This window comes from Lepisosteus platostomus, chromosome 3, assembly GCF_059453375.1.
Source record: "Lepisosteus platostomus isolate fLepPlt1 chromosome 3, fLepPlt1.hap1, whole genome shotgun sequence".
Lineage (NCBI taxonomy): Eukaryota > Metazoa > Chordata > Actinopteri > Semionotiformes > Lepisosteidae > Lepisosteus > Lepisosteus platostomus.
The window spans coordinates 12,987,831-13,011,358 of NC_142613.1; the positions used below are offsets into that span (position 1 = coordinate 12,987,831).

The 23,528-nt window shown below is 51.6% G+C and overlaps 1 protein-coding gene across 2 annotated transcripts; it reads right to left on the reverse strand.

Moving 5' to 3' along the window:
- Nucleotides 1–503: 503 nt before the first annotated feature.
- plat (plasminogen activator, tissue) lies at nucleotides 504–23,490 on the reverse strand. Of its 2 annotated transcripts, XM_088624555.1 has the most exons (15): nucleotides 23,375–23,490; nucleotides 13,940–14,034; nucleotides 13,216–13,258; nucleotides 12,195–12,326; nucleotides 10,838–10,948; nucleotides 9,547–9,721; nucleotides 7,732–7,823; nucleotides 7,267–7,441; nucleotides 4,542–4,627; nucleotides 4,198–4,266; nucleotides 3,812–4,007; nucleotides 3,305–3,441; nucleotides 2,833–2,973; nucleotides 2,110–2,258; nucleotides 504–1,451 (listed from the first exon to the last, which is right to left on the reverse strand). In XM_088624555.1, the coding sequence occupies exons 2-15, from the start codon at nucleotides 14,000–14,002 to the stop codon at nucleotides 1,284–1,286; spliced, it is 1,737 nt and encodes a 578-aa protein (XP_088480681.1). In that variant the 5' UTR covers nucleotides 14,003–14,034; nucleotides 23,375–23,490; the 3' UTR covers nucleotides 504–1,283. The 2 variants fall into 2 exon arrangements, with proteins under 2 accessions (XP_088480681.1, XP_088480682.1); XM_088624556.1 differs by lacking the exon at nucleotides 10,838–10,948.
- Nucleotides 23,491–23,528: the final 38 nt, after the last annotated feature.

Consider the following 23,528-nt stretch of genomic DNA (forward strand, 5'->3'; position numbering starts at 1 on the left):
ACAGGTGAGGAAGAGGAAAGGAAGATGCCGACAGGTATAATAGACAGGTGAGGAAGAGGAGAAAGGAAGGTGCAGACAGGTATACAGGACAGGTGAGGAAGCAGAGAGAGGAAGATGCAGACAGGTATACTCGACAGGTGAGGAAGAGGAGAAAGGACGGTGCAGATAGGTATACAGGACAGGTGAGGAAGAGGAGAGAGGAAGATGCAGACAGGTATACTTGACAGGTGAGGAAGAGGAGAAAGGAAGGTGCAGACAGGTATACAGGACAGTTGAAGCAGAGAGAGGAAGGTGCAGACAGGTATACAGGACAGGTGAGGAAGAGGAGAGAGGGAGATGCAGACGGAGGTATACTGGACAGGTGAGGAAGCGGAGAGAGGAAGGTGCAGACAGGTCTACTGGCCAGGTGAGGATGAGGAGAGAGGAAGGCACAGTTACTTTTTTACCTCAGGGCTATGAAGGAGCTACAGAGAGCCGTTGAACAAAACACCACAGTAAGACTGTTAATATTATTTTTTTTATTAACTTGTTTTGGAAACAGCAACACAAAAATCATAAACTGTAAAAAATTAAATATTCAGATCGTACATAATCAGAAATAAATAAATAACAGCAACAACCATAGTAATAGTACTGTGCTTTATAAAAAAAGTTTTAAAAGTGCAGTACAAAAGTCAACACAACATTTCCCTGTTTCTATAAATATATATTTTATTCCTTATATTTAAAAAAATCCTTTAAAATGTTTAAACAGAAACGGGTGAGCTCCCTGTAACTGGGATGAATCCAGATGTTCAACTCCACACAGCTGGAGTCAGGTCACTGACGCCTCTCCTAGACTTGGGGTGTCTTGGGCTGCGTGACGTCAGTTCACCCCCTGCTCTGGAGCCCCCAGAGAGCTCCGGAGTGTGCGAGCGTGGCTGACGATCTGCCAGCAGATACTGCTGCTGTGTGCCCTGTCTGCTCTTTCCTGCGCTGAGATGTACTTCCTGTCGGACTTCCTGTGAGAGTGAGTGGGTGCCACGCCTCGTGCCTCCTCCCTGTGTGTGTGCACGTATGTCTGTGTCAGTGCATGTGTGCGTGTGTGTGTGCGTATGTCTGTATGACAGTGTGTGTTTGCACTTGTGCGTGTGTGTGCGCTTGTCTGTGTGTCAGTGTGTCAGTGTGTTAGTGCACGTGTGTCTGTGTGTTTGTGTCTGTAGGCTCCTGGGTCTGTCCGTGCGTCTCCGGGCTCTGTGTCTGGGTGGCGGTGAGGGGCTGTGTCTGTCCCGGTGGGTCAGCGGTCAGTGGGTGGCGCTGCGGGTCCGCGCGGTGATCCAGGGGATGTAGCGGGTGACGCGGGTGTACACCCCGGGCGTGTCCTTCTTCCCGCAGCCGTCGCCCCAGCTGATCACCCCCAGCAGCGTCTGGCGCCCAGCGTGCGCACACACCAGCGGACCGCCGGAGTCGCCCTGCGCCCAGGAGAGGGAGAGAGACAGGTTAGAGCCCGACCCGAGCAGCACCAGAGCTCTAGAGCAACGAGATCTAATCCATTCTATATTATTAGATCGAATCCAATCGATCAGACGGTGTATTAACCCGTCTTTCGGAGGACAGCAAAGGGACGCTATAGTGTCGATCTGACGGTGTATTAACCCGTCTCTCGGAGGACAGGACGCTATAGTGTCGATCAGACGGTGTATTAACCCGTCTCTCAGAGGATGGCGCCGGGACGCTATAGTGTCGATCAGACGGTGTATTAACCCGTCTCTCGGAGGACAGGATGCTATAGTGTCGATCAGACGGTGTATTAACCCGTCTCTCAGAGGACAGCGCCGGGACGCTATAGTGTCGATCAGACTGTGTATAAATCCGTCTCTCGGAGGACGGCGAAGGGACACTATAGTGTGGACACTAGTGTCCCAGCTCTGTAGTCAGAAAGCCGGGTTAATAATCCAGCTCTGGGAAGGAGAAAGAGGGAAGAGGTTAAGAGAGAGACACAGAAGACTGAAGACGTGACAGTGAGGGGGAAGGGGGACTGAGGCAGACCCGCGGGCTGGCTGAATGCACCAGGCAGGACATGTGGCCTCAACTGAGCGAGAGAGAGACTGAAGCAGCGTCTGCGCTGACCTTGCAGGCGTCGTCCAGGTTCCTCGTGTCCCCGGCGCACAGCATGTTCTCAGTGACCAGGCGGCCCGACAGCCGGTCAGACGTGCAGGACCGAAACGGCCAAAGGCGCACGCGGCCCTGCTTCAGCTGCTCCGAGTAGAAGGGAGAGACTGAGAGAGAGAGAGACAGACGGGGATTCAAACACTGTGATATGAACACTGTCATCAGTTCTGCACAATGCTGGGGACGAGATGGGTCTGTGCCATTCGGATTCTGTCAAATCATATTTCTGGACAGCCAAAATGCCAGAAGTTTCAATCCATTTCAGGGCAGCCCTTTGGGGGGCACAAGAGGACTTTGTCTTACGCAAAGAGATGCAGGAGTATGGAACAAGCTCATGCCGTTGAAGCTGATACGCCGGCTTCTTTCAAGAAACACCTAGGTATGATCCTCTCGTCATGATACTGTGCACTTTGCACTTCTTTACAGAAAGGGCTGTGAGACTACAGAACAATCTGTCTGGCCATGTTGCTGAAGCCCATACCCTGACGTCCTTCAGGAAATGACTGGATGACGTCCGGTCAGTGGGCTACTATCAGCCCAGTAGCTAAACAGACTCCTCTGGTCTATAGCCTCCCCCTTGTTCAAACCTGGCCAGCCCTGGGCTGTGTTTGTCCAGCCCTGGGCCTGCCCACACAGCCCTCAGTGAGAAGCAGCCTGGGGCGGACGGAGACGGCCTCTTACACTCTTCGTTCTTGCCGTAGCCAGAGATCTCGCACTCGGTCATGTCGGGCAGTGCCAGGTCCGGTTCAGGGAGGCAGACGGGTCGCACAGAGGGCGTCTGGATCGCGCACATTCCTCCTTCCCCACGCAGCTTCAAGAGCACTGGGACATACCCACACAGAGAGGAGTTATACACACACCAACGCTATCTACACATCGCAGCAAGGCTGAGGCTCTGAATTCCCTGCATTGGCTTAGAGCTTTTCATTCCAAAGGAAGACCAAAACAGCAGGGTCAGCATGGCAGCAGGGTGTTCTAGCAATGTGCCAGCATGGTATCGTGGCACTGCAGTATACCAAGCATGCAGTTACAGTATGGCACCAGGCAGTTTATAGTGATGTTGCTGTGCATGTTAGAATGGTATTGGTGTGTGACTGGCACATGTAGGTATGGTGTTGGCACCTAGCAGGTGTCTTGTGCAGCAGTGGCTCACCGATATCGTTGTCGTAGGTCTCGTCATCGTAGCGCTCGTGCACCCAGTACTGCTCCACGCTGAAAATCTGATCGCTGCTCGAGTTCTGGAGCCGAAAAGTACGGCCCAGCACCACCTGCAGCCTGTCCGCGGTGTACCTGCACAGTAATGCACACAGTTATTCACCGGAACAGAACTGTAGCACCCACAGCACGCCTGGACACCAAGCCCTGGGCTCTGTGCCCTCCCCCCCAGTAACTCATCCTCTTTTCTGTTCCTCTGTTCCTCCTCTGTTCCTGGTACACCCCGCCTCCTCCATGATAAGCCCCGCCCTCAAGCAACAGAACACTCCCCCTTTTCTTTTCCCTTGGAAACACACCCCGCCCCTCTGAGACAAACCTAATCCTCAATCAAGTGCCACGCCCCTCTGTTGTCACCAGGCACTGCCCCACAATAAACAGACCACGCCCTCCTGTTGTCCATCGCCCCCAAACTCTCAGGCCCCTCCCCTCAACAGTCAACACGTACTTCTCCTGGAAGCAATGGGCAGCAGACAGGACCCAGCAGGAGCCAATGAGCACGCCCCCACACAGGAAGGTGTGAACCCGCGATCGGGGGCGGTACACGGTGATGGCGGCTTGCCAGGGGTGCGCCGTGATGTCGGTCATCTCGCCTCCCTTGATTCGGAACTGTGGCCGGGCGGGCGCCCTCATCCCACACGACTCTGGAAGCGAGAATGGAGAGGGAGAGGCCGTCAGCAACGCCGTGGATAATGTACACACTGTCACGCACTGCCGTGCAGATGAATGTATAATGGCTGGTGCTGGTGTTATACAAGTACTGGTGGGACGTTTGCAGGAGTGCACAGATGTTTTTCAGGTGTTGCTCGGGTACTGTGTAGGTGTGCCCCTCACCTCTGCTGCTGCCGCCGCTGGTAGGTGCCCGTGGGCCCAGTGTGGTGATGGGTACAGGCCGCTTCTCCACTGCAGAGAGAACAGACAGAGCCCGATGAGGAACCCCGCTCACCGCAGCTGGCTTTGGCTCAGGAAAGACAAGAGGGGATGAAGCAGGAGCTGAAAGGGGGAGAATCACGGATGCTGGGGGTCTAAGCTATCCAACCATTTGCAGAAGCGAACTGCCCATGTTCCCTCAAAACCCCGTTAGGGAACCACACCAACAGAGATGGACCTCTCCGATGAGGGGCCTGTGACCCGCGTGATCCTGATCTCAGGGCTGAGGAGAGGGGGCCTGGACTCACCACACTGAGGGATGTCGCAGTGCTCCCAGGTCAGCTGGCTGCCACGGTACACATGACACCAGGGGCTCTTGTCACTGTCCGGGTTCCTGGGAGAGAGAGACGGAGAGAGTCGTGGTCAGAGAGAGCTGGAGAGCGAGGGAGTATTTCTGCATCCATGTGTGTGTCTGCCGGGCCTTGTGTATCACTGTGAGTATCAGTGTGTCACATTGCCCCAGTTACTCAGGTGTATAACTACTCATGTTCTTACTGACCAGCCCTAGTGTGTATTCACCTGCAGTAGCTGCACAGCTCTAGTGTATTGATGTGTATTCACCTGCAGTAGCTGCACAGCTCTAGTGTATTGATGTGTATTCACCTGCAGTAGCTGCACAGCTCTAGTGTATTGATGTGTATTCACCTGCAGTTGCTGCACAGCTCTAGTGTATTGATGTGTATTCACCTGCAGTAGCTGCACAGCTCTAGTGTATTGATGTGTATTCACCTGCAGTTGCTGCACAGCTCTAGTGTATTGATGTGTATTCACCTGCAGTAGCTGCACAGCTCTAGTGTATTGATGTGTATTGACCTGCAGTAGCTGCACAGCTCTAGTGTATTGATGTGTATTCACCTGCATTAGCTGCACAGCTCTAGTGTATTGATGTGTATTCACCTGCAGTAGTTGTGGCTGCACAGCTCTAGTGTACTGATGTGTATTAACCTGTAGTAGCTGCACAGCTCTAGTGTATTGATGTATATTCACCTGCAGTAGCTGTAGCTGCACATCTCTATTGTATTGATGTGTATTCACCTGGAGTAGCTGCCCAGCTCTAGTGTATTAATGAATATTCACTTGCAGTAGTTGTGGCTGACCAGCTGTAGTGTATTAATGTATATTCACCTGCAGTAGTTGTGGCTGTAGCTGCCCAGCTCTAGTGTATTAATGTATATTCACTTGCAGTAGTTGTGGCTGACCAGCTCTAGTGTGTTAATGTATATTCACCTGCAGTAGTTGTGGCTGTAGCTGACCAGCTCTAGTGTATTAATGTATATTCACCTGCAGTAGTTGTAGCTGACCAGCTCTAGTGTATTAATGTATATTCACTTGCAGTAGTTGTAGCTGACCAGCTCTAGTGTATTAATGTATATTCACTTGCAGTAGTTGTGGCTGACCAGCTCTAGTGTGTTAATGTATATTCACCTGCAGTAGTTGTGGCTGTAGCTGCCCAGCTCTAGTGTATTAATGTATATTCACCTGCAGTAGTTGTGGCTGACCAGCTCTAGTGTATTAATGTATATTCACCTGCAGTAGTTGTGGCTGTAGCTGACCAGCTCTAGTGTATTAATGTATATTCACTTGCAGTAGTTGTGGCTGACCAGCTCTAGTGTGTTAATGTATATTCACCTGCAGTAGTTGTGGCTGTAGCTGACCAGCTCTAGTGTATTAATGTATATTCACCTGCAGTAGTTGTGGCTGACCAGCTGTAGTGTATTAATGTATATTCACCTGCAGTATTTGTGGCTGTAGCTGCCCAGCTCTAGTGTATTAATGTATATTCACTTGCAGTAGTTGTGGCTGACCAGCTCTAGTGTGTTAATGTATATTCACCTGCAGTAGTTGTGGCTGTAGCTGACCAGCTCTAGTGTATTAATGTATATTCACCTGCAGTAGTTGTAGCTGACCAGCTCTAGTGTATTAATGTATATTCACTTGCAGTAGTTGTAGCTGACCAGCTCTAGTGTATTAATGTATATTCACTTGCAGTAGTTGTAGCTGACCAGCTCTAGTGTATTAATGTATATTCACTTGCAGTAGTTGTGGCTGACCAGCTCTAGTGTATTAATGTATATTCACCTGCAGTAGTTGTGGCTGACCAGCTCTAGTGTATTAATGTATATTCACCTGCAGTAGTTGTGGCTGTAGCTGACCAGCTCTAGTGTATTAATGTATATTCACCTGCAGTAGTTGTGGCTGACCAGCTCTAGTGTATTAATGTATATTCACCTGCAGTAGTTGTAGCTGCCCAGCTCTAGTGTATTAATGTATATTCACCTGCAGTAGTTGTGGCTGACCAGCTCTAGTGTATTAATGTATATTCACCTGCAGTAGTTGTGGCTGTAGCTGACCAGCTCTAGTGTATTAATGTATATTCACCTGCAGTAGTTGTAGCTGACCAGCTCTAGTGTATTAATGTATATTCACTTGCAGTAGTTGTAGCTGACCAGCTCTAGTGTATTAATGTATATTCACTTGCAGTAGTTGTAGCTGACCAGCTCTAGTGTATTAATGTATATTCACTTGCAGTAGTTGTGGCTGACCAGCTCTAGTGTATTAATGTATATTCACCTGCAGTAGTTGTGGCTGACCAGCTCTAGTGTATTAATGTATATTCACCTGCAGTAGTTGTGGCTGTAGCTGACCAGCTCTAGTGTATTAATGTATATTCACCTGCAGTAGTTGTGGCTGACCAGCTCTAGTGTATTAATGTATATTCACCTGCAGTAGTTGTAGCTGCCCAGCTCTAGTGTATTAATGTATATTCACCTGCAGTAGTTGTGGCTGACCAGCTCTAGTGTATTAATGTATATTCACCTGCAGTAGTTGTGGCTGTAGCTGCCCAGCTCTAGTGTATTAATGTATATTCACCTGCAGTAGTTGTGGCTGTAGCTGACCAGCTCTAGTGTATTAATGTATATTCACCTGCAGTAGTTGTGGCTGACCAGCTCTAGTGTATTAATGTATATTCACCTGCAGTAGTTGTGGCTGCCCAGACCCAGTTCCTTGCTGTTGCCTCTCCAGGCATTGTAGGTCTTCCTGGCCACAGCAGGGGAGTCCCATTTGAGGCAGCGCGAACCGCTCTTTGTCACTGCCTGTGTCCCGCGATACGACTGGCCCACGCCACGCACGCACTCCGCGCCCGCACCTGCGCAGACACACAGAGAGATCCTCAAACTCACAGCACTGGCGACTGGTGTGGCACAACTGTGCCAGCACGGGCGAGAATGAGGCCCCCCGCACCATGTTCGTCCGTCCTGTCCATGGGCATGGCAGAACTCCAGAATTAAACCACTTCAGCTCTCACTGAAAAACTGAGCCGAAACCACGTTTGACTGACGGGTGTAAAAAAAAACAGAATTACTGTTGCATTGGCCACATATGCACCATAGGGCTTTGATAGTGCGTTTCAGGAAATCAGGGAGCGTGTCGGCTCACCTGTCGGACAGCTGGGCAGGCTGCAGTACTCCCAGGTGAGCTGGACTCCGCGGTACACGTGGCACCAAGGCTTGGTGTCATTATCCGGGTTCCTGCGGCGGAGACAGCAGACAGGCTCAGTTACACCTGCGTGATCATGTGACACTGTGCAGTGTGTCTGTCAGAGCGTGTGAGAGTGTGCAGCTTGAGTGTCTGTCAGAGCGTGTGAGAGTGTGCAGCTTGAGTGTCTGTCAGAGCGTGTGAGAGTGTGCGGCGTGTGAAAGCGTGCAGCGTGTCAGAGCGTGTGAGAGCTTGCAGCCTGTCAGAGCGTGTGAGAGCGTGCGGCGTGTCAGAGCGTGTGAGAGTGTGCGGCGTGTCAGAGCGTGTGAGAGTGTGCGGCGTGTCAGAGCGTGCAGCGTGTCAGAGCGTGTGAGAGCTTGCAGCCTGTCAGAGCGTGTGAGAGCGTGCGGCGTGTCAGAGCGTGTGAGAGTGTGCGGCGTGTCAGAGCGTGTGAGAGTGTGCGGCGTGTCAGAGCGTGTGAGAGTGTGCGGCGTGTCAGAGCGTGCAGCGTGTCAGAGCGTGTGAGAGCTTGCAGCCTGTCAGAGCGTGTGAGAGTGTGCAGCTTGAGTGTCTGTCAGAGCGTGTGAGAGTGTGCGGCGTGTGAGAGCGTGCAGCGTGTCAGAGCGGGTGAGAGCTTGCAGCCTGTCAGAGCGTGTGAGAGCGTGCGGCGTGTCAGAGCGTGTGAGAGTGTGCGGCGTGTCAGAGCGTGTGAGAGCGTGCGGCGTGTGAGAGTGTGCGGCGTGTCAGAGCGTGTGAGAGTGTGCGGCGTGTCAGAGCGTGTGAGAGCGTGCAGAGTGTCAGAGCGTGTGAGAGCGTGCAGCCTGTCAGAGTGTGTGAGAGTGTGCGGCGTGTCAGAGTGTGTGAGAGCGTGCAGCCTGTCAGAGCGTGTGAGAGCGTGCAGCCTGTCAGAGCGTGTGAGAGTGTGCAGCCTGTCAGAGCGTGTGAGAGCGTGCAAACTGTCAGAGCGTGTGAGAGTGTGCAGCATGTCAGAGCGTGTGAGAGTGTTCAGCATGTCAGAGCGTGTGAGAGTGTTCAGCATGTCAGAGCGTGTGAGAGCGTGCGGTGTGTCAGAGCGTGTGAGAGTGTGCAGTGTGACTGTCTGTCAGAGCGTGTGAGAGTGTGCAGTGTGACTGTCTGTCAGAGCGTGTGAGAGGGTGCAGTGTGACTGTCTGTCAGAGTGTGTGAGAGTGTGCAGTGTGACTGTCTGTCAGAGCGTGTGAGAGTGTGCAGTGTGACTGTCTGTCAGAGCGTGTGAGAGTGTGCAGTGTGACTGTCTGTCAGAGCGTGTGAGAGTGTGCAGTGTGACTGTCTGTCAGAGCGTGTGAGAGTGTGCAGTGTGACTGTCTGTCAGAGTGTGTGAGAGGGTGCAGTGTGACTGTCTGTCAGAGTGTGTGAGAGTGTGCAGTGTGACTGTCTGTCAGAGTGTGTGAGAGGGTGCAGTGTGACTGTCTGTCAGAGTGTGTGAGAGTGTGCAGTGTGACTGTCTGTCAGAGCGTGTGAGAGTGTGCAGTGTGACTGTCTGTCAGAGCGTGTGAGAGTGTGCAGTGTGACTGTCTGTCAGAGCGTGTGAGAGTGTGCAGTGTGACTGTCTGTCAGAGTGTGTGAGAGGGTGCAGTGTGACTGTCTGTCAGAGTGTGTGAGAGTGTGCAGTGTGACTGTCTGTCAGAGCGTGTGAGAGGGTGCAGTGTGACTGTCTGTCAGAGCGTGTGAGAGGGTGCAGATTAAGCGTCTGTGAGCTTGTGCACGAAGGTCCGTCACGATCAGCACTGCCCTGACCTGCAGTAGTTGTGGTTGCCCAGACCCAGCATGGTGCTGTCGGGGCGCTTGGCTGTGTACTTCTTCTGGGCTAGGGCACTGGAGTTCCAGTTCACACAGTCCCTCCCCGACATGCTGACTGACCATGTGCCCCGGTAGCTAGTGCCTCGGCCCATGATGCACTTCTCTGTGGTGTCTGCAGGACAAAGGAAAGATACACACACAGTTAGATACCGTACCTGCGGTAACAGCTCATGATTTCACCCAACTGCTAGGGAGACCACAGCCCTGCACAGCCACTGACACAGAGGAAAATCAGGCACTGCTCAGGGTGACACACAGGGCTATCTGATCTGTGCTATAATGAAACACATGTGCAGATCTGGCTGTGCTAAGGGTTTTTAAAGCTGGCTCCAGCATACTAACTAATGGTTACACCCTACAGGACAGACAGCTGGCTGCTGTGGGTGCACATGTGCGCAGATGGAATTTGTGCATCATCACCCACACAGAGAACGGGAAACACATGGCTCTGCATGTTGGATTTGCAGGAAGGACAGCAGATCCTGGTCCTAACATCTTGGAATAGAGAGATAAAGGACTTGGTTCACACTGCCTGCACCACACAGAAAGTAGGTAATTGAAAATCCCTGTGTGCTTTTTCAGTGACCTGAAAAACAGTCCAGAACTTCAGAGATACTAATTGAAATTTAAGAGCGTTAGATCAATTAAATACCAATCAATTTAACAATTACAGCGCTGCTAAAGCAATAATATTATTTGGGATAATTACATACTGATACCACAGACACAGGGCTGCAGCTCTATTGAGTTTCCTCCCCCAGTAGGATTGGAAATTGTTCTGATTCTGGCAGGTGTGGGAATTCTGGGATTAGATTTGTTATTTTAGGAAAGAATGCTTCTCGACTTCAACTCCATATTTTTTCTTGCAATGTAGCAGAAAGCGCATTTCTTTCTCTGCATATTCTTCCTGCTGGCAGTGGGAGTACAGCATGTCCTCTCTGGGTATCCAGGTCTGCCTGTGTCCAGTTTCTATGGCCAGGCTGTGGTCACTGAGCCTGTCCTCTCTGGGTATCCAGGTCTGCCTGTGTCCAGTTTCTATGGCCAGGCTGTGGTCACTGAGCCTGTCCTCTCTGGGTGTCCAGGTCTGCCTGTGTCCAGTTTCTATGGCCAGGCTGTGGTCACTGAGCCCTGTCCTCTCTGGGTGCTCACACACAGACAGACTCCTGAGTCCCAGCTCCACAGTGCCAGCACAGTGTGTGCCTGTGTGTGTGTTCAGAGGGGTACGTACTGATCTCGCACTGCGGCCCGGTGAATCCAGGCGGGCACTGGCAAATGAAATCAGACGAGTACACTGCTTCTTTGCAAGTCCCTCCGTTGTAGCACCTAGGGAGGTAGCAAGCTGGAGAAAGATGAGAGAGAGGCATGAGCTCATGAGCAGCTGCAAGAGCGAAAACATGTTTTCAACCCAGTCTTTCTGACTACTGCTGTGTGTGTCTGTGTGTGTGAGTGTGTGTGTCTGCATGTGACTTACTTTGTGGATGTGTGCAGGTACTGTATGCGTGTTTATGTGCGTTTGTGAGCTTGCATTTGTGACTGTGTGTGTGCGTGCATGGGAGACTGTGTGTGAGTGTGTGAGCTTAGGTGGGAGTGCGTGTGTGAACTTGCATGTGTGTTAGATTGTGTGTGTGTAAGCTTGCCTTTATGAGTGTGTGCCCGCGAGTGTGTGCATGTGTACAAGTTTGTATGAGTGTGTGTGTATGTGTCCGAGTTTGCGTGTGTGACTGTGTGAGCTTGCATGTGTGTGACTGTGTATGTGTGTTCGTGTGTGCGTGTCAGTGTGAGTTGGAGAGTTGTGAGTTGGAGAGACGCCCTCAACATCAACACAAGGCGTGAGGGGTTATCGAGAGTTTAGGATCTGGAGAGAGAAAAACATGTTCAGCTGTGTGAAACTCCCTGGTGCCCAGCTACTCTGTTCACTTTGGCGAGTAGTAACGTGCTGTCATGCTGCACTGCCTGGAGAGAAGCCACGTGACAGAATTCAAAGCTTTTCTCGTAATTCGCTTCTCTCCACCTCCAGATAAAATCCAACTAAACTCCCAGCTTCCAACACAGCAAAGTAAAAAAAAAATACAGAAAATAACATTTTACTCTTTCGTGCATCTGTGACTTCTTGTTAAAGTGGGGACATTTATCTTTTTTCATTAATATTTCAACAAAAGGGGGCAGACTGCAATCAAGCAGTCCAAACACCCTGGATGGCCCTGCAGGGGTCACAGGACATGTAAGAGGACAGATGTCCAAACAGGACGATGGCATGCTCTGAAGGCAGGTCACAAGACAGAGGGGCCTGTACAGCCCATCTAGCCTGTCTGGTAGTTAGTAAGATAATTGATTAGAGTATCATTTCTTATAAGAAGTCGTGGTTTCAGCTTCAAAACCATGGCAGGGTAGCTTGTGGCCCTCTCCCACAACTCTTTGCGTAAACAACGCGCCTCTTTTCTCGGGTTTAAATACAGGTTCTCAGTGTTCGATGGTGTCGTCAGGCTCATGCCCAGCTGCTCATAGCTACTCTATGGTTCACACAGTCCTCTAGCAGGCTCTCTGTCACGCTGTCTCATGGCCCAGGGGGTGATCTGGTCACTCACTGACGACGGGCACGGTGTGGCAGCGGGCCGTGCCCCGGGTGCAGCCGCAGAACTCCACTCGCTGCCCTTGCCAGCGCAGCCACGTCTCTCCCGGGCTGTGCGTCTCCCCTGTCCCGCTGTCCGCGCAGAGCTCTGGGGGGGGGGGGAACAGGAAGGAGGCGTCAGCACAGAGCCTCTCACACAGGTCAGGAACCGTAAGGAGAGCCGGAGAGAGAGGGAGAGATGGAGGGAGAGAGAGGGACAGAGGGGGAGAAGGAAGGAGAGGGAGAGATGGGGGGAGAGGGAGAGAGAGGGAAAGATGGAGGGAGAGAAGGAGGAAGAGACGGAGGGAGGAGGAGAGAGAGGGTGAAAAGAGTTCAAGGTAGAGGGAGAAGGAGGGAGAGAAGGAGAGACAGAGCGACTGGGAACTTCATTTTCCTCAATGTCCTGCTGCCTTGTCTTATACACCCGTTCTCTTACACTGCAGCCGCTACAGTTGTAGTTCATGATTTTCTGTCGTTGCGCCTCAGCGGCAGTAAAGCCCCTTGAACCCAGGAGAGCTGCGAGAGAGACAGGGAGAGCGGGCAGGACTGGGCTGAGGAGCGGGCAGACAGCCTGTGGTGTAGCGAGACGCTCTGACTCAGCCAGGGCTCGCTCTGAAGAGCGCAGAGCTGCGGGAATTTTCCCTGAGTCATGGCTTTTACACTGTCTGCCTCCCCACGAGGCTGGGGAAGTGCGGTTTACTCACACAGCCCAAAGAGAAAGTCTTCGACTTTGCTGTCGAAGATCAAACACAGCAGACAGACTTCTGGAGCTGGGGCTTGATTGCAATTAGGAAAAGCGCAGCAGACTCTGCACTTTTGCAGAAGAAGTCATTGTAGAATCAGAGTCTGTTTTCTGTCGTTCAGCAGGCACTGCGAGACTGCGTGCTGTGTGCTCAGACCTGTGGGGCTGCCCTCGTGTGTGTTTGCGTCTGCACACCCTTTCTGGCGGGCCGCAGCCGAGAAAAGGCGCCATATACGCCAGGCTGAGCGCGTCTTACCGTTGAACCTCCGCGTTCCTCTTCTGTTTCGACGCAGCGCCACCTGTGAGAGGGAGGGAGGGGAGGGAGTGAGCAGAGAGTCTGGCTTTACTCCCCTGCTGTGCAGAGAGAGATTTCGTGCTCATTCTCCAGCGCAGTGCAGAAAGCAAACAAGAGCTTCCCTTACGGGCGTCCTGATGTCTTGGATCTTGCAGATATATTTAGTTCTACATTCCCGAGTTTGCCTGTTCGCTCAAAACGAATAGTGACCACTTTGTGGACCAAATACGCCTGCTTGCAGATGGCGCAGTAAGAGAGTAAAATCGGGGCACCCATTTCCACAGTGTTTTCATCTCACAGATCTTCTTTCTATGGTAAAGCCGACAAAGCTAACAAAGAGTTAACATGTGCAGTGCAATGCATCATGGGCTGTGCTCTAGGTGTTCAGTTCCCCCTTAGGAAAGTGTTAGATGTGCGCTGTGTGCAGACCTGTTACCAGAGTAATGCCTGTGTGTGACTCATGGTGTATATATATTCTGTGCTTTATGTATACAGTATGTCCTGACATCTTACATTTATACATATATATCCTGTCTTGTTACACATACACTGTACAAATCCTATGTCCTGATAGCTTATCTTACATATAAATCCATACACATCCTGTTCTGTTATTTCACACGGGTGTGTGATAAAATGACAATGTCAAATGTCACCATTTCTTGCAAGCATGTGCAGTACCTACCTCCTCCCCCAGGGAGCAGCAGAGAGCGGATAAAAACACCAGAAGCCACAGCTGCCTTGTCATGGCTGTCCTTCTGTCTGCCTGTATCTCCAAACCTGGAACACAACGCTCACTGTTAGCCAAGGTTTCCACAGAGAACGAGAAACAGGCAAGTACATCGTGTCCTCATCCTTCAATTGCCTTATTAGAATGAGGACCTCGCCAAGCACTTTGCACTACAGCGCAACTTTTCAGTCTTCCTCAAAACGTATCTTTTGTAACATATCAGCCTGGTCCATTCTGCCTTGAGCGTCTGCCTCAGGCCCTGCATGATGAACAATTTGTTTACAATTTGTGCATTTTGTGGTTGGTGCTATCTCCGGATGACGCAACGCATTTTTGACCACTGTAACCCTGTGACAAGTCCATGATGCAACAGTGTCAGTGCTCTGATGGCTGGAGACAAACCCAAGGAGCCTGCAGAGAGCTGGGAGTGAGGGGGGAGACAGAGGAGTGAGACAGGAGACAAGAGTGAGAGATTAGAGGTGGTGAAAGGAGAGTGAGAGAGAGGAGAGGTTGGGGGGTGAGGGGGAGAGAGAAGAGTGAGAGAGGAGAGTGATCCTGACCTTGACCTACTAAAACAGGAAGGCCTCTTTAAAAACACCACTTCGGTTCATGATTGTTTCTTACAGCAAAGAATTTATTTTCCTTCCTGAGCGACTGACCCAAGATATTGTGTCACAGCAGGAAACAGGCAGGGGAGGGAGGTTTTGATATTTTCAATTTCTATTTTCCTTTTGAATCTTAAGAAAAATAACATTGCAGCTCTCCCAGGGATGAAAGAGAAATAAACACGGTCCAGCGAGGTTAGGAGTTCAGAGCTTTCTCCTCTCCCCCTCTCAAATACTGTGCTTTATTAAGAAAACAGAACTGTGCGCAATCTGCTACACCAGAATCCACCCTGCACATCCTGTGTCACCTGAGTCTGCATGACCGCAGTGCTCCAGTGTTCCTGGGTCTCCTGTCTGTCTGCATGACCACAGTGCTCCAGTGTTCCTGTCACCTGTCTGTACCTGCATGACCAAAGTGCTCCAGTGTTCCTGTCACCTGTCTGTATCTGCATGACCAAAGTGCTCCAGTGTTCCTGTCACCTGTCTGTCTGCATGACCACAGTGCTCCAGTGTTCCTGTCACCTGTCTGTCTGCATGACCGCAGTGCTCCAGTGTTCCTGTCACCTGTCTGTCTGCATGACCGCAGTGCTCCAGTGTTCCTGTCACCTGTCTGTCTGCATGACCGCAGTGCTCCAGTGTTCCTGTCACCTGTCTGTATCTGCATGACCAAAGTGCTCCAGTGTTCCTGTCACCTGTCTGTCTGCATGACCGCAGTGCTCCAGTGTTCCTGTCACCTGTCTGTCTGCATGACCACAGTGCTCCAGTGTTCCTGTCACCTGTCTGTATCTGCATGACCACAGTGCTCCAGTGTTCCTGTCACCTGTCTGTCTGCATGACCACAGTGCTCCAGTGTTCCTGGGTCACCTGTCTGTCTGCATGACCGCAGTGCTCCAGTGTTCCTGTCACCTGTCTGTATCTGCATGACCACAGTGCTCCAGTGTTCCTGGGTCACCTGTCTGTCTGCATGACCGCAGTGCTCCAGTGTTCCTGGGTCTCCTGTCTGTCTACATGACCGCAGTGCTCCAGTGTTCCTGTCACCTGTCTGTATCTGCATGACCAAAGTGCTCCAGTGTTCCTGTCACCTGTCTGTCTGCATGACCGCAGTGCTCCAGTGTTCCTGTCACCTGTCTGTCTGCATGACCACAGTGCTCCAGTGTTCCTGTCACCTGTCTGTATCTGCATGACCACAGTGCTCCAGTGTTCCTGTCACCTGTCTGTCTGCATGACCACAGTGCTCCAGTGTTCCTGGGTCACCTGTCTGTCTGCATGACCGCAGTGCTCCAGTGTTCCTGTCACCTGTCTGTATCTGCATGACCAAAGTGCTCCAGTGTTCCTGTCACCTGTCTGTCTGCATGACCGCAGTGCTCCAGTGTTCCTGTCACCTGTCTGTCTGCATGACCACAGTGCTCCAGTGTTCCTGTCACCTGTCTGTATCTGCATGACCACAGTGCTCCAGTGTTCCTGTCACCTGTCTGTCTGCATGACCGCAGTGCTCCAGTGTTCCTGTCACCTGTCTGTCTGCATGACCGCAGTGCTCCAGTGTTCCTGGGTCTCCTGTCTGTCTGCATGACCGCAGTGCTCCAGTGTTCCTGCGTCACCTGTCTGTCTACATGACCGCAGTGCTCCAGTGTTCCTGTCACCTGTCTGTATCTGCATGACCACAGTGCTCCAGTGTTCCTGTCACCTGTCTGTCTGCATGACCACAGTGCTCCAGTGTTCCTGTCACCTGTCTGTATCTGCATGACCACAGTGCTCCAGTGTTCCTGGGTCACCTGTCTGTCTGCATGACCGCAGTGCTCCAGTGTTCCTGGGTCTCCTGTCTGTCTGCATGACCGCAGTGCTCCAGTGTTCCTGGGTCACCTGTCTGTCTACATGACCGCAGTGAGCCAGTGTTCCTGCGTCACCTGTCTGTCTACATGACCGCAGTGAGCCAGTGTTGGCAAATAACATAATAAAGACAGAAGACAAACATCTCCCAGTCACACAGAGTTCTCTGCTGGTCCCTCCCTTGATGTACTAGTGTCTTAGCTGCATGTCAGTTTAGTACCGTTCAACCACCTTTTTCCCGTGCTTTTCTCCTCTGGCCCTGTTCCCTCCCCTGTCTGCATCTGAGGAATGTTTAATTAGAGAACTCTATTCTCCACCCCCCCTTTCCCCTGTCTTTTCCTCCCTCCCTCTCCACTCTCTCCTTCTGCTGTGCAGTGCTGTTATCTGCAGCGTTTAGATGAGCTGGCAGAGGCAGTCAGCACTTCCCCCTGTCTCACCAGCTCACCAGCTGGGTCAGAGCACTCTCTCTCTCTGTGTTTCTCTCTCACTGTGTTGTCTTACTGTTCCTGACTCTGCCTCTCCTGTTGCTGGCTCTCTCTCAGCTGGCAGAGCACAGCCAGGGTATTGTGGGCATCAGTCATTCGGGGTTTTTTCAATTTTAAGAGAAAAAGAAACTCCCTGGTGAGCCCAGAGATGAGCCCACTTAGCCAACTGATCTTGAAGTTCACTGAGATGAGCCACACCGACAGCACTGCTAAAACACCACAAATCACAGCCTGAGCCAAACACACACACAGGCTCAGTGACCACAGCCTAGCCACAGACACTCAGCGACACTGACAAACCTGGATACCCAGAGAGGACAGGCTCAGTGACCACAGCCTGGCCATAGAAACTGGACACAGGCAGACCTGGACACCCAGAGAGGACAGGCCCAGTGCTAGCCTGATCAGCTCGCTTCAGAACTGTTAGCACAACCAGGCACCCTTACGACAGCCTGAAGAAATAATTCTATAGAAGTAACTTCCCACTAAAGCCATGTAAAGAGATGAGGACTGAGCCCCTTGGAGCCAGCTGCTCCTGTGCTGTGTGGGGTGAAGGATGGGAGCACAGTGAGCTTTGAAAACTCGCTCACCTCACTGGCAGGCCAGAGCGAGTTCTGGGAGAGCAGACCCACTGGACAACAGGGTGGAGGGCATTCAAGCAGTCAAATACAGAGGGATCGAACAGACCGTGTTGATGCCCTCAGTCAGAGTCATTGAGATAGGGAATTACATCTGGGATTTCTAGCCACTAAGGCAGTCTGAGAGCCCCCAACTTGGGTTCGGGCTCTGGACTCAGAACCAGCAGGCTGAGGGCCCAGGTCCTGGGAGACACTCTGCTGTCGCACCCCTGAGCAAGAGGCTCCTCGTGAATGGCTACAGTCGAGTTGGTCTGGATAAAGACGTCAGCCGAACGAATGAATGAGACAATGGCCTGGGGTCAAGCTCATTCATCTTGGCCGTCCTGTCCGAGCTTCCTGCTGCCTGCTGACTTCACGGCTCTCGCCTCGCGGGCGGTGAGTCAGCACGGAGAGGGGGCGCAGTGACTTCCACTCCCACTCCCCGGCGTTAATCAAGAGGTCCCAAACAAAAGCCCTCTTCTTTTTTTTTTTACAAACCCTTTCTTCCTCTTCCTCCCCTTTGTCCTCCGGCCTGTCCTTCTGCTGTAAAACTGAGAAAACCTCCCAGGGCTCTTTCAAATTCCCAGACCCAATTCCTCCTTCTGTCTGAGCGGAGAAGGCGCTTTGCACTGACTCCGACTGCTACCTCAGCCGTTCTGTCAAGAGAAGGATGGAGGGCCATGAGACGCAGTCACTCGCTCAGGGTGATGCAGGAGCGCTGAGTCAGTGGCGGAGACGGACCACAAACCAGGCACCCCCAGCACACGAGCCCCCCACCCGTGACCCCTGGACCACACAGACTCTTCGCTCTGCTGCAAAGATGGGAAAATGGGAATGTGCAGCTGAAGGAACGGCAGGAACTGCCGAGCAGAACTTTGCGGAATCGCATGGCTTTTGGAACGTGCATTCCAGCAGAAAGAGCCAGCGACCCAAGTTATCCGTGAAACCCTTCCGCATCTGACTGCTTTTGCTCCCCCCGCTCTGTTGCCAACGGCATTGGGAATTAGCGCGGGCTATTCCCGAAAACTGCCAGCCGCCCGACTGTTTTAATTAAAAAGGTTTCCAGCAGTTCGGCCTTATTTGTTCCGTAACGATAACTTGGCACAAGGCTCTTCCCAGCACGAAGCCAAGCAGCTGGTGTGGGCTGTGCCGTTTAATCCCGAGAGCTCCCAATTCCCAGTTTTCCAAAACAGGCCCTGGCCAGGTTCTCCTGGTCGTCGCCTTGACACAACCCCTTCGCTGGACTAATGATCTGAATGGTTTGCAGCCCTGGTCCTGCTGGGCGATTTCACGTTTCCCCCTAGCAATTTGTAAGCAGAGGGTATTTTATCAGTTTATCAGGGAGCTGCAGAACGTCGGCTCTGGGCGCGATAAGCACGATCCCCACGGAGGCAGAAGAGAAAACACACAGAAGCAGCACGAGAGCTCTCCGTTCATCATGTGATCACAGACATGATAAAGTCCTCCACGCCGCCTGACTTTTTGTCACGGATGTCGAAAGGGATGAGCCGTGGAATGGCAGGAGAGCGTAAAAGACCCTATGCGTAGCGGCGAGACGGGGGTTAGCCCGGGCTCAGCTGTTCAGGGAATGCCATATAGAAACCTATTCCCTCAGGTAGCGGACGTGGGGCGACCTGGTGCTAGGTGGGTCTCAGGACATCCGAACGTCAATGCTGAGCGAAGGCAGACTGAAAGACCCGGAAACACCGGAAGGACAGCCAAGAACCGGAAATGAGAGACAGGACAGAGAAGGAGCGCCCCCTGGCTGCAGAGGGCGTGACACTTTTTGTCTGAAGTGACTTACACCTGCACATACGGCTGGGTCCTTTACTGGGTGAGGCAACTTGCTTATGGGCACAACAGCAGCGTTTCACCTGGGATTTGAACCCACAGGCTTCAACACCTGGCACAGCTCCACGTTGCTGGCCCACCTGCACGGTTCGCGTTCGAGGTACGTGCTCAATATCATCAGCGTATTCTGCATTCACAGGCCCCCCCGCCTGGGGGTGGTGAAAGCCCCCTCCACATGCCTGTGATTATTCTGTCAACGTGAAGCAAATCCCTGCAGTGTCAGCACATTCCGGGCAGGGGCCTCCTGCGCCGTGCGCCCGTTTCCAGGGCGACCAGAACGCCGCACCGAGCCGACCAGGCCCCCCGGCCTTCCCAGCATTCCGCTGGGGGAGCCACGCTGGGAGACTGGCACTCCACTGGACAGACACTAATCCCTTTCACGCTGGCCTGTGTCGGCTGGTCTGACCCTGGCTTAATGCAGCGCCCCCCACTGGTCTCCCTTACTCCGCAGACTCTCGGCAGAGCGACACTCCCCGGCCTGGTCCCCAGCAACGCTGCCATTCATCCCAGGCCCACCATCGTGACCTAACTGGAGCCTTAACTGGCACACTGTAACTGGAAGTCTTTTTCTCTGCTTAGATCAACTTCCACCTGCCTCTGCAACCAGTAAACGGCCACCGCTGGCACATGTAAGAGAAGAAAACAGTCAAACGCTTTTTCATGTTTCCTCCGAGAGAGTCAGATAAGGGTTTGATTGTGTACCTAGGAGCTGGAACCCCTGACCTCACCAGCAAAGTGACTTTTCTAATGAACCCTGAAGCTTCTGCCTCATCCACTGTGACACGGTGTACAGGAAAGTGAACACATACATATGAAAAACGTTTCGATTAAAAAGAAGAGAGAACAGGAAACGACCTCTCGCCCAGCTAATCACACAGCGCGCAGGCCTGGTTCTCGACCACCAGCGGCGGACGGGCTCTCGAACTGGACAAATATCTCGTGGACAAATATCGCGTGGGGAGTGGACAGCTCTGCGTTCACGGACGCGACGGGAGTTTACGGATTCAGCTGTGTTCCTAAATAAACAATCATGAGCATGATACTTTAAATATTACTGCGGACTAACCCGTCCCCTGTGTGTGAAAACGCACATTTCCTGTAGTGCTGTACCTACTGTGTACCTCTGGTTAAAAACGTCCACGCACGACAGCGTGTTCAGACCTGCCAATACTCGGTTGTGAACTTGAATCTGGATGGTTAGGTTTCAATCGTCGCTGTAATACGGAAGCGCATCGCTCTCATCAACGGAAAACACCTATTTCATGTGTTGTCTCTAGGACATTATCGCGTACCTTTTGTGATAATCGTGCGATAGCACTATTGTCAGAGAATACCTGCATTATCATTAGTTGACTGGTAGTTTTCGGCAGTGGAATCGATCGCACGGTACACTTGTTTAAAGGATTAGTGTGAGCGCCCTCAAGGTTATAAGGGCTGTGTAATTGTAACGTCATGAACCCCAGTCGAAAGAAAAGTCCATACACCTTCTGCAGCTCTGGACACCATCAGTAACACTAGACCCACAGTTCCTGCTGAACTATCTGTAACTTCTATGTGCTGTGTCATTGCACAATGTAATAAGCTGTTCATACACTCAAATTATCATTGGTATCTCATAATTGCGCGATAATTTACTATTTTGTAATTACGAGATGGTAGTTTCTCGAAATTACGAGATATAATGTACGATGTCGTAATTACGAGATCATTTTCTCGAAATTATGAGATAATGTACAATCTCATAATTACTAGATACGTGGAAATCCTAAATCACGAGAAACCGCTTTTTTTCCCCCTGTGATGGCAGCAATGCGCTTCTGTGCCACGATAAAGCCCTGTTTCAGATAGAAAGAATCATCTTCCCACGGTTCGTCCGATTCCCACAGCAGGCAGGTCGAAACCACACCTACAGTATTACCAGTTACCTCCCCGCGTGTTCAAGGACACGGTCCACCCACAGACCCCGAGGAACTGGGTCCGAGTGCCGTCGCCAGCCCGGCAGCGGAGCTGAAGACACGGGAAAAAGGGAGGGAGAGAGAGAGAGAGAGCGGCGGGAAGGGAGAGACGGATCTGGCAGGAGGGGAGAGAACTGTGGATGAGTAAAGCATTAGTCACCATAGCCCGGCAACCAGAAACTCTCCTCTCCGGCAATTACAAGGCGGAAGAGACGGGAGGCCGAAATTACTGGCCAAGACCCAGCACTGCGATGACTTTTGACCCCGCTAATTCAAGGAAAGAGCTCATTTTCTTCCTCAGCTGCAAGGCGATACCTTTCTATTAAAAGAAATAACAATAATACACAGTCCAGCTGTTTCGTAACTCAGGGTTCGTGTTCCATATCTTTTCCCATTTCCTGGATAAGAGGTGCAACCGGCGCGGCAGGAGGAATAACCAGTTTTGAATCCCTGGGGTTTTTTATTACCGGCTGTATGAGGTTTGACACGTATTGCCTTCATCCTACAGCCACCTTTCCAGGACAAGGCCGCGATAAACACGGCAAATACCGTATAGCCTTGCAGGTCTTGAGCGAAGGAGAGCAGAAGAAATCTCCGGACGCGGAGAGACTTTCTGTCGCCCCGGCCGGGCAAAGTAAAACCGGTCGGAATCTGTCGAAGCCTGTGGTTCCGTTTCCCTGCCCTGATTAAACTGTGAGCCGCGGAGCTTGAACCACTGTACGTTTAGCGTTGATAAGACCGACCGGGTCGCATCTGCCGCGTAGCCCGAGGTCACGCAAACAGCGGCGGAGAGCGACACCCCCGAGGCACCGCAACACACATCCCAGGGGCTCGGCTAATGCGCCAGCGAGCGGTACACCACCTCTTGCTCTAATCTCCTGGTTCAGATCCAGCAAGGGGCTGCCGGTAACAATAGAGTTCTTATTGCAGCAGATTCCTAAAGCACTGTACCCTCCTGTATAAAAGCGGGACACCCCCGCGCTGTGGAGAGACAAAGGATTTATTCAGCCCGTATAATTCCTGCCCAGATACTGTAGATGCTCCTGCGTGTCTTTCTCAGCACCTTTTGCGAGACAAAACCCCTCACGTCACTGAATCTAAGGTAACGTTTCACGAACGTTTTTTTTTTCAGTGCAGATACGGAATTGCTGTACTCTTCTGTTTTCCGCCTGCACTGTCTGGGAGCCCTCGTTAAAAAAAAAACAGGGAATTTGGAGACGAAGGGAGGACAACGTCTTATCTAAGAGTGGAAATCTCTGGGTGCGCTCATGAAATCAGAGTTTGCAGTGAGATTCTGATCGTGGTTAATCGACGCGGAGTCGCAGAGGACTGCAGAGCATCCAGGCTTCAGAAACGTCGCGGATGCGGCATTCAGAATCGATAACAACTTCATCGCAAGCTTTTCGCTACAGTCGGGCAAAGAAAACGAATAGGGCAGTCTGAGCTTTGGCAGTAACGCTGTGAATTCGTCGTTAAAACTTTGCCGTCTCGCGTTTTTCTTCATCATTCCCAGTTTCACACACGCTGCAGTAGGAATTAGCCTGAAACAACTGCACGATTACTGAAACCTGCAATCGCAAACGTGTAATTGCCGGACGCATGCTAAGAAGGAGTGATACTGCTTTATTCAAAGTATTACAAAAGTAATATATATTTTAAATTAAGTGTCCCCCAAAGATGCAGCAGTATTCGCGATGTCACTAGTAATAAACATGTGCAGTCACTAAGAAAAGAAGAAGATGAGATTTTTTTAATGCAGCTGTTACCACTGTACTTTTAACCAAGTGAAACTTCTTGAATGCGGAACGCACAGCTTCCCAGACAAGACGGAAAAACAGGTGCGCTCTTGTACAGCAGCTATACTATTTTGCTATACTGTAAACTATATAGTATAGTATATGGATACTGTATACTCTACTGTATACTATATATACTGTATAGATACGACTTGTTATCACAAGAAGGTCGTTCGTCGCTTTGCTGCAAGTAATGGTTTTAGTAAAAGTTTATAGCGCTGCACTTGTTAAAGGGTGCCAAACGGACAACTCACCTTTGAAACCAAGGTCTCCCTTCAGTAGTCTGCCTGTGAACTCGATCGCAGTGCGGTTCGAGTTCTGTCGGGTTCGGTTAAGTCCAGTCGCTGTGTTTGCAGGCTCGCTGACACCAGGCTGCTCTGCCTGCCTGCAGCGCGGAGCCCCTATTTA

Bases quoted from the DNA above. Each gene is read 5' to 3' on its own strand.
- plat (XM_088624555.1), bottom strand. From the start codon at position 14,002: ATGACAAGGCAGCTGTGGCTTCTGGTGTTTTTATCCGCTCTCTGCTGC. The intron at 4,628-7,266 runs GTGAATATACAT...TCTCTCTCCCAG, and splicing joins GGCAGCCACAACTACTGCAG to GAACCCGGACAGTGACAAGA. The intron at 3,442-3,811 runs GTACGTGTTGAC...ATTACTGTGCAG, and splicing joins GCCCATTGCTTCCAGGAGAA to GTACACCGCGGACAGGCTGC.